At 48.1% G+C, this 13,847-nt stretch overlaps 1 protein-coding gene across 3 annotated transcripts in view; it reads left to right on the plus strand.

Annotated features, from left to right (window-relative positions):
- Positions 1 to 13,847, plus strand: part of MAMLD1 (mastermind like domain containing 1) — a 35,974-nt gene that overhangs the window by 20,243 nt on the left and 1,884 nt on the right. For all 3 annotated transcript variants that reach the window (XM_087727058.1, XM_087727059.1, XM_087727060.1), the window contains exons 2-3: positions 12,013 to 12,264; positions 12,837 to 12,918. In XM_087727058.1, coding sequence (XP_087583184.1) covers positions 12,013 to 12,264; positions 12,837 to 12,918 — 334 coding nt within the window. The remainder of the gene's footprint in view (positions 1 to 12,012; positions 12,265 to 12,836; positions 12,919 to 13,847) is intronic.

Genomic DNA, 13,847 nt, shown 5'->3' on the forward strand with positions numbered 1-13,847 from the left:
CTGAAACCACAACATAATATTGAAGAACGCATCTAAAAATTCCCATGAGACCAAATACCAGCAAAGAAGTCCATAGTTTTGGTGAGGGGTAGAAGCACCAAAGAATGGATCGCTACTTCCTTTCATTCTGAAGTATTGGAAGAGACTTCCTGACAGAATTCAAAAGAATATTGAATTGTACTTAACATGATGTCCTCTGGTTTCTTCCTACCAGCAATGCTCCAATGAAGGGAACCCAGCAGCTACCACAGCTTTCATCATAGTCCTCTCACAATTCAATCATTGTACCATAATGACAGACTTGTGCGACTGTATCTCCCCGATCAGGTGACCTTGGGGATCATTGCTTGTGAGGCAAGAGGAAATTGAACCTATTTAGGATGACCTACCCAACAGTATCTCGAGGAGAAAGTCCATACATAGCTAGACTCCATCCCTTAGTGAAGGAGACTGGTGGAAATCCCCAAAATCTCTGTGTGTCCACTTCTTCTAGCTACTCTCCTTCCAATTTCAACCATCTAGCTTCCAAGCCAGCGGAGGCAAAAGAGCTTCTTCAGCATCTGACTGGATGGTGGAGAAGGGAAGAATTGATACTCCTTGCAGACAGCTGGACATCTGCATCCTTTTAGGGAGTCATTGAGGCCACTTGGAGGTTCACCTGTGTCCTCAGGGTCACCTGAATGGTGCAAATGGTTCTTGCTGTCTGCAATTTTTCTTCTGGAAATCCATTCCTCCTCCCACTCCATTCCAAGGGTCTTCGTCCCAAATTGTATAGCTAAAAGTGTGTAGAGATTCTCCGTCATCCAGATCACGGTTGTCCCAAAGGGGCTTTTTTCAGGAGGCAACTGGACTTTCTTGTTTTTTTCTTCTGAAGACGTCTCACTTCTCATCCAAGAAGCTTCTTCAGCTCTGACCGGATAGAGACCCTGAAGACACAGATAAACCTCCAAGTGGCCTCAACGACCCTGTAAAAGGATGCAAATGACCAACTGTCTGCAAGGAATATAAGTCCTTCCCCTCCCCACCATCTTGTCAGAGCTGAAGAAGCTTCTTGGAGAGAAGTGAGGTGTCTTCAAAGAAAAACCAGAAAGTCCAGTTGCCTCTTGAAAAACGCACCTGGGTTTTTACCTCCAAACTCACAGTGCCTGGATTCATAAGCGATGCCTTTGGGTAACAGTGATCTGCTCCCATTGGTGATGACTCTCTTTCTGGACCACAAATGAAGACTTGCTCTTCACAAATATCAACACATTAATTTCTTCTTCTGGAGTTTCCTCAAACTAAAATATGTTGAATGTCTTTAAGCAACCTAACTGGGCAATGCCCAGCTCACCTCAGCCAGTAAGGATCAATACAGAGGCAAAGGATGATGGGTGTTGTGGTCTACCAACGTTTGGAAAGTCATAGCAGTTGACCTCCTTTTGGATGAATCTTTTGAGGGAAAGACGGGTTTTTGGGTGGAGTGTTCTCCTTGCATAGTTCTTTCAGTTCTTCTACCTCCGTTCTTCCTTATTCCATTTATTTAATATTATATATAGCAGTAGACTTATATACCGCTTCATAGGCCTTTCAGCCCTCTCTAAGCGGTTTACAGAGAGTCAGCATATTGCCCCCAACAACAATCCGGGTCCTCATTTTACCCACCTCGGAAGGATGGAAGGCTGAGTCAACCCTGAGCCGGTGAGATTTGAACCGCTGAACTGCAGTGCTGCATTTAACCACTGCGCCACCTTGGCTCTTGGAGGGTGTTTCCCTCCCTCTCCTCTCCCTCCCTCCCTCCCCCCTCTCTCCTTGTGGTTGTTGGCCATCAAAAAATTGGAATGGATGTCGTGATTTGTTGGCGGTGGTGCCTGGTATGATTTAAGGGAAGAACACTGCAGACGGGGCACGTTTGCCAGAGAAGTTAACCTTGCTTAATAGAAGCCTCCGTCCTCTCTGCCCGATGTGCCTCCAAAGCTTGCACGAAGCAAGCTTTGACTTGAGTGAACCCCTTCCATAATTCATAAAGCCAGGGTAGACGTCGGCTTCTCGTCAAGGAGAGGAGGAACGCTGGGGTTGGGTCTAACATTGGAGCCCTCAAAATCTCTCCAGAAGAGGCTGGCTTGTAAGGGGGTCACCCTCTAGAAGCCTCCTCTGGTTTCATACTTGCCTGCAGGCCACAGGAAGCTTGGTTGGGATGTTCTGTCGTGATGAAGTCTCTCTTGCCTGCAACGGTGGAGATCTTCTCTTTGCCTTTGATATCTTGGGTTCAGAAAGAGTTGGCCACGTTTCTTTTCCCTGGAGAGATTCCCTCAAATTGAACCAGGCTCCTAGAGGTTCCATGGACCCGTCTGTTTTCTTGCCCTGCCGAGCGGCTCGCCATCTCCGTCCCAGAACTGACCTGGCTTGGTTTCTGGGGAGGGGGGGTATCATTGATTTCCACTCCTTTTCACCTGTATGTCTTGTTTGTGTAAAATTTGGGGTCTTCCTACTATTGCTTGTACTTGGGAGAAGGGAATTGCTGCATTTTTATAAGAGCCGGAGGGCTGCATCCCCTGCCGAAGGGTTAATCTGAAAGGTGGGCTGGGGGAGGGGGTGAAGGGGGTCTTTCCAGCATCCCTTCCTTCTCTTTCTGCTCCTTGTTTCACAGTGTAGGCAGATCCTGTGGGGCGAAAGGCCTTCTTGCTTCCTCTTAAGCCCTGCCGGATTTCTTTCAAGCAACGTAGTTCTGGGATGCCCAACCCACCTCAGCCTTGATCAATATGGAGATAGAGGATGATGGACGTTGTAGTCTTCAACATATGGAAGGCGCAGTATGAAATGCCACTTGGAAACCCCTGGCAGCCGTTGCCCAAATTCTGCTTGCTGGACAGATGGGAGAATGTCAAAGGGAAGGAAGCCGATATTTTGATTCGCAAATCGGCCCTTTGCCTTCCTCGCTGCCTCACGGTTCTCCGAGGGGCGTTCCCGTGGGAAAACGGGATGGGTTTGCAGAGAAGAGGATGGAGGAACTGCCGGCGAAGAGCTGACCTATAACTTCTCCCCCCCTCTTCCCTCCCCATGGAAGTATAATGAAATATAATCCCGCTTAGCTTCCTAGCCCAGACCTCCCACCTGCCAGAAGGCCAGAAGTGGCAGGAGGAGATTTCTTGTACCAGTGGTGGAATTTATACAGTGCCTCGTTCCAATAAAACCTCATATACTTTACGGACATCCCTGCATTTCTAGGGAGTTTCTAGGTATTCATCAAATTATCTTGATAATGAACAATCAGAAAAATCAGGGTGCCCATGATACAGTAGGCAAGAGGATGCAGTTACAGGATTACTGATGTACTTTATTATGTAATTACAACAGGAATCATACAAGCGTGTGATCTCCTATATCGAGGCTGCCCTAATTTATTTGATAATTCCTTATACGTTTGTGGCTCTGTTGGGCTCTGCAACTGGCACACAAGAAAATAAACCAGAGAAGGGTTTTCAAATCCGTTTTTGCCCAACCTGTCATCTACCAAACTCCCAGGACTGGAAGATTGAGAAGAACTTGGTGGTATTTGATGAGTTGAAGAAGGACTGCCCTAAATCTAAGAATTGGGGCGGTGGGAATCTTAAAGTCAGGAGAGGGGCACCTTAAAGGTCATTTATCTGAATCTGAGCAAGTACATGGATAGCTGAATGCACCATTTATTCTTATCAATCATTGTCGTGTATCAATCAAAATCAGAATACAGCTGGAAGGGACCTTGGAGGTCTTCTAGTCCAGCCCCCTGCTCAAGCAGGAGACCTATAACATTTCAGACAAGTGACTGTCCAGACTCTTCTTAAAAGCTTCCAGGAATGAAGCACCCACAATGTCTGGTGGCAAACTGTTCCACTGGCTAATTGTCCAACCTTCCTAGGGAGTTTCTCCTTAATTCCAGATTGCTTCTCTCCTTGGTGAATTTACATCCATTCTTTCTCGTCCTGCCTCTCGGTTGCTTTGGAGAATAATTTGACACCCCCTCCCCCCACCAAAGTGATCTCACCACTTTGGATCGCTCTGTTTGATAAGAAAGACCAGGAGTCTAGTCCTTAAGACCCAATTAACATTAGCAAACCAACCAGCACTTCTTATGTGCACAAATGAAGGTCCTATTTTGCAACTGGAGGGATGAAGAACATTTCCTGAAGAAAAGATGATTCGGGATGGGTAATCTGAGCTCTTTTTCATAATGTTTGCATCAGGTGGAAATTTTGAGCTGGCTTCTGCACCTGCCCCTCATTTGGGAGGGCTTCCTGGCTGAGCATCATTCAAACTTCCTGTGGGGGGGGGGAGAATTCGTCCCCAATTTAAATGACAGCCACACTCAATTGCACTTAATTGCAGCAGTGTGCCATAGTGGTTAAGGCGTGGGGAACCTGGCTCTTTTCCAGCCACAACCATGGAAAATCACTGAATGATTTTGCACCAGCTATGCTCAGCCCAATCTGTCTTCCTTGGCATCTTTAAGATGTACGGACTTCAACTCCCAGAATTCCCCCGCCTTGCATGCAATCAACCTACCCATCCTTTCTCATTACAATGTCCAGCTAGAGGGAGCAGAGCCCTGCTGGTTTCCCGATCAGTTGCAGCCGAAGGAAATGAGAGGCACGAAGGTTGAGCATTGCAGAGTCGAGATAACCTTGGTAGTAAAAGTTCATTACCCAGGATTGCACCCAGGAGAACCGGGGTGATAAACCCGCCTTCAAGCCTAAAAGGGAAACAAGCTGCTGTTAAGAAAGAAAAAGAGGAAGGAAGGGAAGAGAGGGGGGAAGAAGGGGAGGAGAGGGAAGGAAGGAGAGAGGAAGGAAAGAAAGGGAGGGAAAGGAAAGAAAGAGAAAAAGAGAGAAGGGAAGAAAAAAAGAAAGAAGGAAAGAAAGTAAGAAGGAAAGAAAGAAAGAAGGAAAGATCTTGAAGACAGATGGAGAAACAATACGAACGATGTTATGACTCAAGCAGCAACGACCACTTATTGGTATATCACTCAGTCTGTCTCTATGTCAGTCTGGAGGTTTGCGGGGGAAATAGAAGGAATGGGGTTTTCTTCCAAGTTGCTGTTGTGAGAGCAGAAGATGAGAAACCAGATTGAAAAGCAAGATTGGATTTCGTGGCATCAAGGGGGGGAAGCGGGGGGGGGGGCAGGAGAAAGGATGGCTGTTTGGAACACTCGTTCCAAAGTTTTCTGTACCGTCAAAATTGAATCTGTTCACCCAGGAGATTTGAGAAACTGAAAGACTGAAAAGTGTTGGAGAGCTGCCTGATTGATTGATTGCTCAAATCCTGTCAATTTAGATTTTGCCTTTTGCAAATGTGAAAAACAGTCACAAGTCACTTCTGTGCCGTTGTAACTTTGAAATGAACTGTTGTAAGTCGAAGGACATGGCGGCTCAGTGGCTAAGACGCTGAGCTTATCAATCAGAAAGGTTGGCAATTCGAATCCCTGGCGCCGCGTAACGGAGTGAGCTCCCGTGACTTGTCCCAGCTTCTGCCAACATAGCAGTTCGAAAGCAGGTAAAAAATGCAAGTAGAAAAATAGGAACCACCTTTGGTGGGAAGGGAACAGCGTTCCGTGCGCCTTCAGCATTTAGTCATGCTGGCCACAGGACCACAGAGACGTCTTCGGACAGCGCTGGCTCTTGGGCTTTGAAATGGAGATGAGCAACACCCCCTAGAGTCTGGAACGACTAGCACAGACGTGCGAGGGGAAGCTCTACCTTTAAGTCGAAGGCTCTCTGTACTCCAGGATTCCTAGCCAGTGTGATTGATTGATTATGTGCCATCAAGAAGGTGTCAACTCTTAGAATTTCCCCAGGAGGATCCGTTCCCATCTTAGACCTTCAGGTCTTCTACTGCTTGCCCCCATCCCCATTGGGGTGAAGCCACTTCACACACACACCCCAAACAAGCTTGGTCGATCTTTATGTCTTCATTAGGAAAAAAGATACCTAAGTAAGGTCCCGGCTGACTTGTGAACTGAGGCCTCCGACAGAAGGAAAGCATTTTGCTCAGAGGTTTTGCAAGTCAAAGCTTGCAAATTCTGCCTATTTTTGGGTAGGGAGTTTCATTCTTCCCTCTATTAGAGAATGGGGAAAAAATGTTCCACGGGTTGCCTTTATTTTCCCCGAAGGAATTAGAGTTGCGAAGGATCCCGGTTGCTTCATTTCAGCTAGTAAATCTCTCAAAAGGGGAGAAAAATAACCAAACTAATTTGTTTTCCTTTCTTAAAAAAAAAAGAAATTGGTCAATAGCTTTTATTATAGACTTCCTGCAATCTGGCTCGTCCTTTTAAATGCAAAACCAAGTGAGTTTCATTGGAAGCGGCGCAACAGAAGCGTTTTTTGTGCACATAACAAAACACACAGCACACACACACACGCACACGCACACACATGTTCCTTAAGCATTGATGCTGTCTTGGTCACGTGGGAGTTGACTCGCAGCTGTTTCACTTGTTTGTCTCTGGTTTCGGCCAAAAGGGGATGCTACAGTTCCCACTAGCGGCCAAAATGAAGAACCTTCTGTTGTTGACTTCCCCGAAAACACAATATCTGAAAACTCCGGAGGATTCGATGTATTTCATTTATTTAGTTTGTCAAACGTGTGCAAGATAACAGGTAAAAGCATGAACAAAGGAAATGGGTACAAATAAACGGGGACAGTAGGACAGGGATGGAAGGCACGCTGGTGCGCTTATGCACGCCCCCTTTACGGCCCTCTTAGGAATGGGGTGAGGTCCATGGTAGACAGTTTAGAGACGTCTTTGGACAGCGCTGGCTCTTCGGCTTTGAAACGGAGATGAGCAGCGCCCCCTAGAGTCGGGAACGACTAACACAGATGTGCAAGGGGAACCTTTACCTTTTTAATAGCAATAGCAATAGCAGTTAGACTTATATACCACTTCATAGGGCTTTCAGCCCTCTCTAAGCGGTTTACAGAGTCAGCATATGGCCCCCAACAACAATCCGGGTCCTCATTTCACCCACCTCGGAAGGATGGAAGGCTGAGTCGACCCTGAGCCGGTGAGATTTGAACAGCCGAACTGCAGAACTGCAGTCAGCTGAAGTAGTCTGCAGTGCTGCACTCTAACCACTGAGCCACCTCGGCTCTTTAAACACAAGGGTGTAGGCCGTGGATTACCCGTATAACGACAGCCACGTGATTGTTGTGTGGAGTGCTGAGTTGTGCCCTATAATTTCCCCCGTTGATAGAGAGGTGGGAGGAAAAACCCTTCGCGAAGAGCTGCCTTTTGAAGGGAATTCGGATGAATGCCTGGTCAGCACGATGGTCTCTTCACAATAGGCTTCCTGAAAGGCCTGGCCTTAGGGAGACACCTCGGAGATCAGGTTACCGCAAGCCCAGGTTGCGCGGGCTCCAGCACACCCAGGAGCCGCTGGAAGTGAATTGGCCGGAACCCCTTTTGAAATGCAGGCCGAGCAAATCGAACCCTCGGCCCTTCAGGTGGCTCTGCCGGCAGCCGTATTTATTCTGAGCCGCCTCTCAACAAACATCCGCGGGAGCCTCAGGTGTCAGGAAGAGGGAAGAGGCAGTGGAGGGGTGCTACGAAAAGAGGAAAGCAAAGCAGGAGGGGGAGGCTCTTGGAGGTGCTGAAGAGGGCTGAGACCAGAAGGCCACCACCGTTGACAAGAGCGTGAGATACGACACAAGGACAGGGCGGAGTTTCCAAATCGCAGGCCCCCTCCCCACTGAATGCCGAGAGGCGATTCCTCCGTGTGACCCGTGGAAATAATATATGAGCCGTGTCTTCAGTCATGGCTTGAAGGGAGGGAAAAGTACAGGCCGGGCACCATCCAGCCACCAACCCACGTGGACATTCCGTGACCTGCTGCCAACTTTCTGAAGGATTTCGTTTTGGAAGAGAGAATCTCAGAGCTGATGAGGCCGCGGGGATTCTTGGCGTCCACCAGGCGTCCAACTGGTTGCCTTCTGCAGCTGAGGAGGACTCCACAACTCAGCGGTACCAGCTGTTGGCTCTGCAAGCAGGACTGGAGAACTTAGTGGCTCCTCTATCACGAGCCCCTGATACAGAACAAACGCAGGACAACATCTGTAAAGGAAGCACCTTGCAGCTTCGCACAAACTCTTGCGGAATACACACCATTGCACCATCCTAAGTTTGCTTGGGAGCTGGTCACTGAATTGGCCATTGAGATGATGTAGAGAGAGTCCCCAGGTTAACTTACTTACTTACTTATTTGCAAGTATCAAATGTTTACCCTTTGCAATACCACAAACGCTTGGCCCCCTTGTGGGCTGGGCAAACATAATTGATCACCCACTAGCCCTCTTCCGTTCTTCCAGGGAGTTGATGCAGAGGTATTGATAGGCTTGGACAACCTGGAACTACGCCACCTGCAGTCGGACCTAAGCATAGTATAGAAAATTGTCTGCTACAATGTCCTACCTGTCAACGACTACGTCAGCTTCAGCTTCAATAATACGCCGGCAAACAATAGATACAAACTGAAGGTTCACCACTCCAAAGTCGATTGCAGAAGATACGACTTCAGCAACAGAGTGGTCAACGCCTGGAATGCTCTACTTGACTCCATTGTTACATCCTCAAACCCCCCACAGCTTCCACCATAAACTGTCCACTGTGGACCTCACCCCATTCCTAAGAGGTCCGTAAAGGAGGCATAAGCGCACCAGAGTGTCTTCCTGTCCTCCTGTCCCCATCTATTAGTATCCATTTCTTTCGTCCATGTCCATGTTTATACTTTAACTTGTACATGTTTGACAAGCGAAATAAATAAAAATAAATATTTCAGAAGTTGTGGTGCATCAAAACCAATCCAGTGTCACTGAGCTTCTTTGGTTTAAAAACTCCCATTAAGCAAAGAGCAGGAGGGGAGGGGATTCTCCAACGGTGCTGCAGATGTTGCCCTGTCTCTGCTCCCCTCCAGCTTTGCTCTCCGTAAACACGGCCCAAAGTTTCCGGGCTGACTTCCTGTTTTCGCCATCTTGGCATGTCCTCATGGTTAGATGCCCAACGGGAGTCCCTCTGCTTCTGGGTGGCTTATCTCCTGATAACACCGCCTCTCAAACAAAGGCTCCAGGCTTCCACGGGCCAAACAAAGGAAGTGTGGTCCAGTTTCAAACAGTCTGGCTATGCTACATGCGCTCCAGTAAAAACAAGGGGTCATCCATAATGTAGAAAGCTACAGGAGGCTGGTGAATTCTGAACCGGAAAGCGGTTGGTAGGGCCGGTGGCTCCTGTGCTGGCCCGTGTTTTGTATCTTGGTGTCCACTCAGACGTTCCATAGATCTCATGTCTACCCTCTGGTAAGTCTCAGAGCAGATGCACCAGCCATTCCTTCTTAAGATGGAGGAATCATGGAGACTTCATCTCCTCTGGTTCTAGACCAGAGGTTCCCAATCTTATTTGGGCCATGCCCCACCTAAGCATCTCTAAAATCCTGACACCCCCTCCCCCCCCAATGACATACAATTCTTACTTTAATCAAAAAGTTAACTCTACTCACGCAAAGGAAGCCTAAGAGGCTTGGTTTAAACAAGGTTCAAATTGCCCCCGTTAAAAATCAAATTGCAAGTTGGGAACCTCTGTTCTAGATAGACTTATAAACGAGCCAATAAATGCAATTATCTTGTGGGACAGGAGTTTTTGCCAATTTGGAGTCTTTGGCCCAGAAGAAGGACATCCTGGTGTCTTCATTCTTAATTATGGAGCCAAAGTTGCCTTCAGAAGTTGTGGAAGCTTCAACACTGGAAGCTTTCGAGGAGAGATCGGACTGCCGTCGGTCAGAAATGGTGTAGGGTCTCCTGCCTGGGCAGGGAGTTGGGCTAGATGACCTACAAGGTCCCTTCCATCTCTGTTCATCTGTCCAATTAAAAGTCTCTGCGAGAGAAATTTAGGACAGTCGTTTCTTCCTTGGAGGTGTAATAAGTGGAGCAGCTCTAGGTAATATTTCCTCCTCTTTTCTCCATGGAGGATCATCGGATTAAAGAGGTGGTAACGTTGTTGGAGGAAGGAGATGCTGAAGACTTATCTCCGTCACTTAGGTGAAGGAGCTGGCATTGTTGGAAGATGTGGCCAGCATGGCTATGTGCCAAAGGCGCATGGAACGCTGTTATCTTTTGACTGAAGTGGTACCTATTTATCTGCTTGCATTTGCATGATTTCAGACTGCTAGGTGGGCCTGAAGCTGGGCAAATACAAATTTGCCGGCAGCACCTACTCTATTGTTTTTCTTACTCAGCGCTTGCACCCGTCTCCATGTTCAGAGAGGACCTGCACTTGTTGTTGTTGTTGTTGTTGAGATTTAGGAAGTGAAACTACATTGGCGTCCAGCCATCTTCTTCCTCAGATTGAGGGGAAAGATGCTTTTGGTTGGCTTTCTTCCACAAGAAGAGGTTAGTCAGGTTCTCCTGGGTGGTATTTTCTGACCTGGCTTTTGAAGGACAGGATGGCCAAAGATTGTGGACAAATCTCTCCTCCTTTACTCTGCTATTCTTTCTCAAGTTCTCTTGTCTTTCTGGACTTCCTGTGATGAGAGCAGATCTCCAAGGGACCCTCAAGGCCGCCGAAGAGGCTGCAAAGTGAAGGAAGGATTAGTCATATCAAAACTCAACCTTGTCAGTTACACATCCTTGCCTCTTCTAAAAATAAATTCAGAAACGCCTTCTGAGGAAGCCGAAAATCAATTAGAGAAACAGAAAGTTGTTTTCTGGGAAAAGAGGGTGTTCAAGGAACTCAAGGGTAGATTTTTTTTTCAGGGTTGCACACCCCAACAAATGCCTTTGATTTGAAGAGACTAACTGGGCCCTCAAATTCTAAATGTTAACACAACAGAGAAAACGTCCGCGTTCACAAAGCATGAGCATATCTCTATGAAATATAATTTCTTTAGCAGCAGAAATTCTGGTCCCAATTGCGGTGGTGGCTACTTGTAGAACCCCCTGAGTCTGTTCTGAGATAGCCTATGAAGGTCTCTAGAAGCCATGATGTTCTCCTCTTCTTTCGATTCAGCGGGGCATTGTAGGAGAAGAGCAAGCAGAGCTGGGGGCGGAGTTAAGTGCGCCACCAGTCTAGAGTCCCTTACATTCCCATAAACAAGGAGCACGGCGGCTCGCGCGGTTAGCGTTGAAGGTTAGAAAGCCTGCGTTCAAAACCTGAGAGTTGCCGTGGGGCAGGGTTGAGCTCCCGTCCTTCGCTCCCGCTCCTGCTGCAGACATGAAAGGAACCCCGATTTGGGCATTCCCCAGACAACGGTGATGTCACCGACTAGGAGCCACAGTGGTGCAGTGGTTAGAATGCAAGCACTGCAGGAGACTTCCGCTGACTGCCGGCTACCTGCAGTTTGGCAGTTCGAATCTCAGCAGGCTCAAGGTTGACTCAGCCTTCCCTCCTTCCAAGGTGGGTGAAATGAGGACCCGGATTGTTGGGGACAAGAGGCTGACTCTGTAAACCTCTTAGAGAGGGCTGTAAAGCACTGTGAAGCGGTATATAAGTCTAAGTGTGATTGCTATTCCTTCCTTCCTTCCTTCCTTCCTTCCTTCCTTCCTTCCTTCCTTCCTTCCTTCCTTCCTTCCTTCCTTCCTTCAATCCTTCCCTCTTATTCCCTTTCTCATTCTCCTCCCTGGTGGCACCGTGATTAGACTGCCAGGAATTCGATCCTGAATGGCTCAAGGTTTACTCAACTTTCCCTCCTTCCAATGTGGGTAAAATGAAGACCCGGATTGTTGGGGACAAGAGGCTGGCTCTGTAAACCTCTTAGAGAGGGCTGGAAAGCACCGTGAAGCGGGATATAAGTCTAAGTGCTGTTGCTAATCAACCCAGAAGCTGACAAGGGTGCAATTCTCACAAATCCTCCAGTCCAGCCCTTCCTGAATTCCGCTGCCACTTATCTGGCTGAAGCGTTGCGTTTTCATTGACCAAAGTCTTGTGTCAAATACGTTTTCTATTCTGCAATCTAACGGACGGTCCCGATTCTTTGCGCCTGACGGCCATTCTTCCTCTTGCTTTTCTTCCAGGACCAGCCGCCTGGCATCGGCGCTCGGATGCAGGAGCCAGGAGTCCCCGCCAACTCAGGGTCAGGGCCTGCGCAGCCTCCAGCCTTGGTGAATGACTACACCATGAGGAACCACCTCCTCAAGCAGCAAATTATGAGACGGCGGCAACAGCAGCAGCAACAACAGCAACAACAGCAACAACAGCAACAACAACAACAACAACAGCAACAACAGCAACAACAGCAACAACAGCAGCAACAGCAGCAGCTCCAGGTTGGTCTTTCAGCCTGCTGGGTGGGGAATTGTGGGAGTTGAAGTCCACCTATCATAAAACGGGGGAGGTTGGGAAACACCGGTGTCCAGGGCTTGGATTCAGCTGGTTTGCACTGGTCCGGGCGAACCGGAGGTTAATTTTGCATCCGGTTCACCCAATTGGTTGTTGCATGGACCAGCTGGCCCCACCCTCCCCTCTCAGGAGTCTCCACACGGCCTGTCCATCATGCAAGGAAATGGCGGGGCTGCACGGAGGCTCCGGGAGGGTGAAAAATGGGCCTCCGGAAATGGGCCCATTTCCAGCCTCCAGTGGGGCCTCCGGAGCCTGTGGGAGGCCGTTTCCACCCTCCCGGAGGCTCCCAGCAACCAGGCAGAGAACCGGTTGCTAACATTTTTCAATCCCGCCCTGCCAGTGTAGAAGAAGGCGGGTGTTTATAAAGAAAGAAATATTTCCAGGGAAAGTTGGTGAATCCATAGCTGGCAAGTGGAAGCAATTTTTTTAATCTGCATTTGCATTGCACCCAGTGGGGGGACTCAACTTTTTTTGTTGTTGTTTTTGTTCCTCCTCCTAGGAAAAGCAAAGGCTGGGCATGATGGGAGTGGCAGCTGAGCAAAGGAGTCCCTTTGTGGGACAGCAGATGAGCCAGTTTCCCGGTAAGAAGGAATATTCAACCACAATGTGTTCTTTTTTTAAAAAAAAAAAAAGGAAAAAGGAAATTGTTATGTAAGTTTGTGGCACGACAAAACCGCGCTCGACTAAAGCGCGCCCGATTAAACTGCGTCGCTGACATCATCAACAGGGCGACAGCGAGCGCGGAGAAAGAAGGGCGCTTTAAATAGCGCTTTGAAAGCAAGCCGATTCAAGTTAAGGTAAGGGTTAGGTTTAGGGTTAGGTTTAGGGTTAGGATTAGGTTACGGTTAGGTTTAGGGTTAGGTTTAGGATTAGGATTAGGTTTAGGGGGTTAATTTTAGGTTTAGCGTTTACAACGTGCTTTTTTCTCCACGCTGTTGTCGCGCTGTGATGACGTCAGCTACGCGGTTTCGTCGAGCGCCCTTTAGTCGAACGCGGTTTTGTGGTGGAACCATGTAAGTTTACTCTGCAAGTAGAGTAGCGCCTTTATTGTCACTGTACATCATGTATACAATTGAATTGGCTTTAGCCTCACTGGTGCAATCCATGGCGAAAAACACAAGCAACATAAATGCCCATGCAAGGAATTAGGAAAAAGAAAGAAAAAGGAAAACCAGCAAACGTTTCCATGCGTGTGTGTGGAGTGACTGTGGTTGTGTTTAAGAGTCTGACAGCCCAAGGATAGAAACTATTTTTAAACCGATTTGTCCGGCTGGCTCTGCTTCGATGTCTTCCGCCCGATGGCAGAAGTGCAAAGAGACATTGAGCAGCGTGTGAATCATCTCCGAGTCTCTTCCTTACTCCACTAAAGCAGCGAGACCTGCCGATGTGACCCAGTGGTATTAAGAGGGCAGCCAGGGGTTCCTTGTGCCTAATTGACCCCTCTCTGCAGGGCATTCCTGTCCACAGCTGTTAAACCCGTGTACTCTACTGTCATGGAGTACGTGAGGAC

Source organism: Thamnophis sirtalis, unplaced genomic scaffold, assembly GCF_051295495.1.
Source record: "Thamnophis sirtalis isolate CommonGarterSnake01/CBP01778 unplaced genomic scaffold, rThaSir2_p1.2 scaffold_13, whole genome shotgun sequence".
Taxonomy (NCBI): Eukaryota; Metazoa; Chordata; class Lepidosauria; order Squamata; family Natricidae; genus Thamnophis; species Thamnophis sirtalis.